We start from the raw sequence: 1319 nt of genomic DNA on the forward strand, positions 1-1319 counted from the left end.
TTTATTACCTGCACCGGGCTTCATTGTCCCTTAGGCCTGAAAGTGAACCCGCCGAAAATCAATAAAAGCCATCAATTATGCCAAGTCGCCATTTTGATTCGGAATAATTAGGAAAAAAAATCAATGTAAAATACGATTTAGTATCTGGAATTTTGTAAAAATATATATTTCTGCAAGAGCACCCGGTCACGGGTACGCACGACGGCGTCGATAAGGACGCCTCTGTTTGTTGTTATCCTCGGCGTACGTTGCCCCCAAGCGCATGAAATACATACAACATACACAAAACAAATACAACAAAATGCATGGATGAAAAAACAAGATTTTTTATATAGTATAAATAATTTATTAAAACCATATAGACACATTCATGATAACTGTTTTCGTACGTATAAAATTAGATATAGCTAGTACAAAGGGCGCGTATTCAAAATCCGCCATTACAGTTTGTGTTTACATTAAAAAGAATCAAATCCGGTCTAATAAAAAATACGAATCAATCTATACGAATTAAACTTAATTAATTAAATGAGTATTATTTATCGTCTATTCGTCCGATTCGGACGCCTCCTCTTCCTCTTCGTTCTCCTCCTCGGATTTGTCGGCCGGCTTGGGTGCGTTTTTGGCGGGTCGCCCCCTTCTGCCGGTGCCGGTCGCTCGGGCCCCCTTGGCTGCTTTCGGTTTGGCTTTCGTGGCGTTACCTTTTGGTCGTCCTCTGCCTCGTTTCGCCGGGCTCTTGCCGCCATCGTCTCCTGAATCCTTGACGCCGCCGTTTTTCATCTCGCGGTGCGTTTGCCGGGCCGGCCGCGCTTCTTGGTCTCCACAACTTCGGTCTCGACGTCAGACATGGTAGTAATAGACACAGGTGAACTTTAACTTTTAAACTTTTAGTTTAACTGGCACTGGTTTTGTTTTAGAACGAACAAGTGTTGTATTGTTATTACGACGTTTGTTGTGTTGTGTGTTCTACACTGTACGGTTTACTCTTTGCGCGCGGCTTTCGGCTTATGACGCCAGACGCGAGAAGCGAGCTCAGACAAATATGCTAGAGCGGGTCCTGACCAATCACAGAGCACTACGCACTTCGCGCTCAAACCCTTCGGCGTAGATCGGCGGCGGTCGGGCGACTTCGGGGACGAGGCCGACTACGGCGACAGGGACGGCAACGGGCAACGATTAATAATTGCGGCAAGGGAGCATTATTTGGCGAATGCGTTTTTTGAATTTTTAAAAGCGCATTCTTTCAACCGTCATGTCTGCCCGATATTTATGTAAATAAAACACAACACACTCTCATGCGCGTACATGCATATATACAT

At 44.9% G+C, this 1319-nt stretch overlaps 1 protein-coding gene across 1 annotated transcript; it reads right to left on the minus strand.

Moving 5' to 3' along the window:
* Positions 1–391: 391 nt before the first annotated feature.
* Positions 392–1079, minus strand: LOC113387841 (high mobility group protein HMG-I/HMG-Y-like). The gene has a single exon (XM_026625224.1). The coding sequence runs from the start codon at positions 778–780 to the stop codon at positions 547–549; it is 234 nt and encodes a 77-aa protein (XP_026481009.1). The 5' UTR covers positions 781–1079; the 3' UTR covers positions 392–546.
* Between the last annotated feature and the right edge of the window lie 240 nt (positions 1080–1319).

The sequence above is a fragment of the Ctenocephalides felis genome, unplaced genomic scaffold, assembly GCF_003426905.1.
Source record: "Ctenocephalides felis isolate EL2017-DRISC unplaced genomic scaffold, ASM342690v1 CF-g0.4_SCAFFOLD_03572, whole genome shotgun sequence".
In the NCBI taxonomy this organism is placed as follows: Eukaryota; Metazoa; Arthropoda; class Insecta; order Siphonaptera; family Pulicidae; genus Ctenocephalides; species Ctenocephalides felis.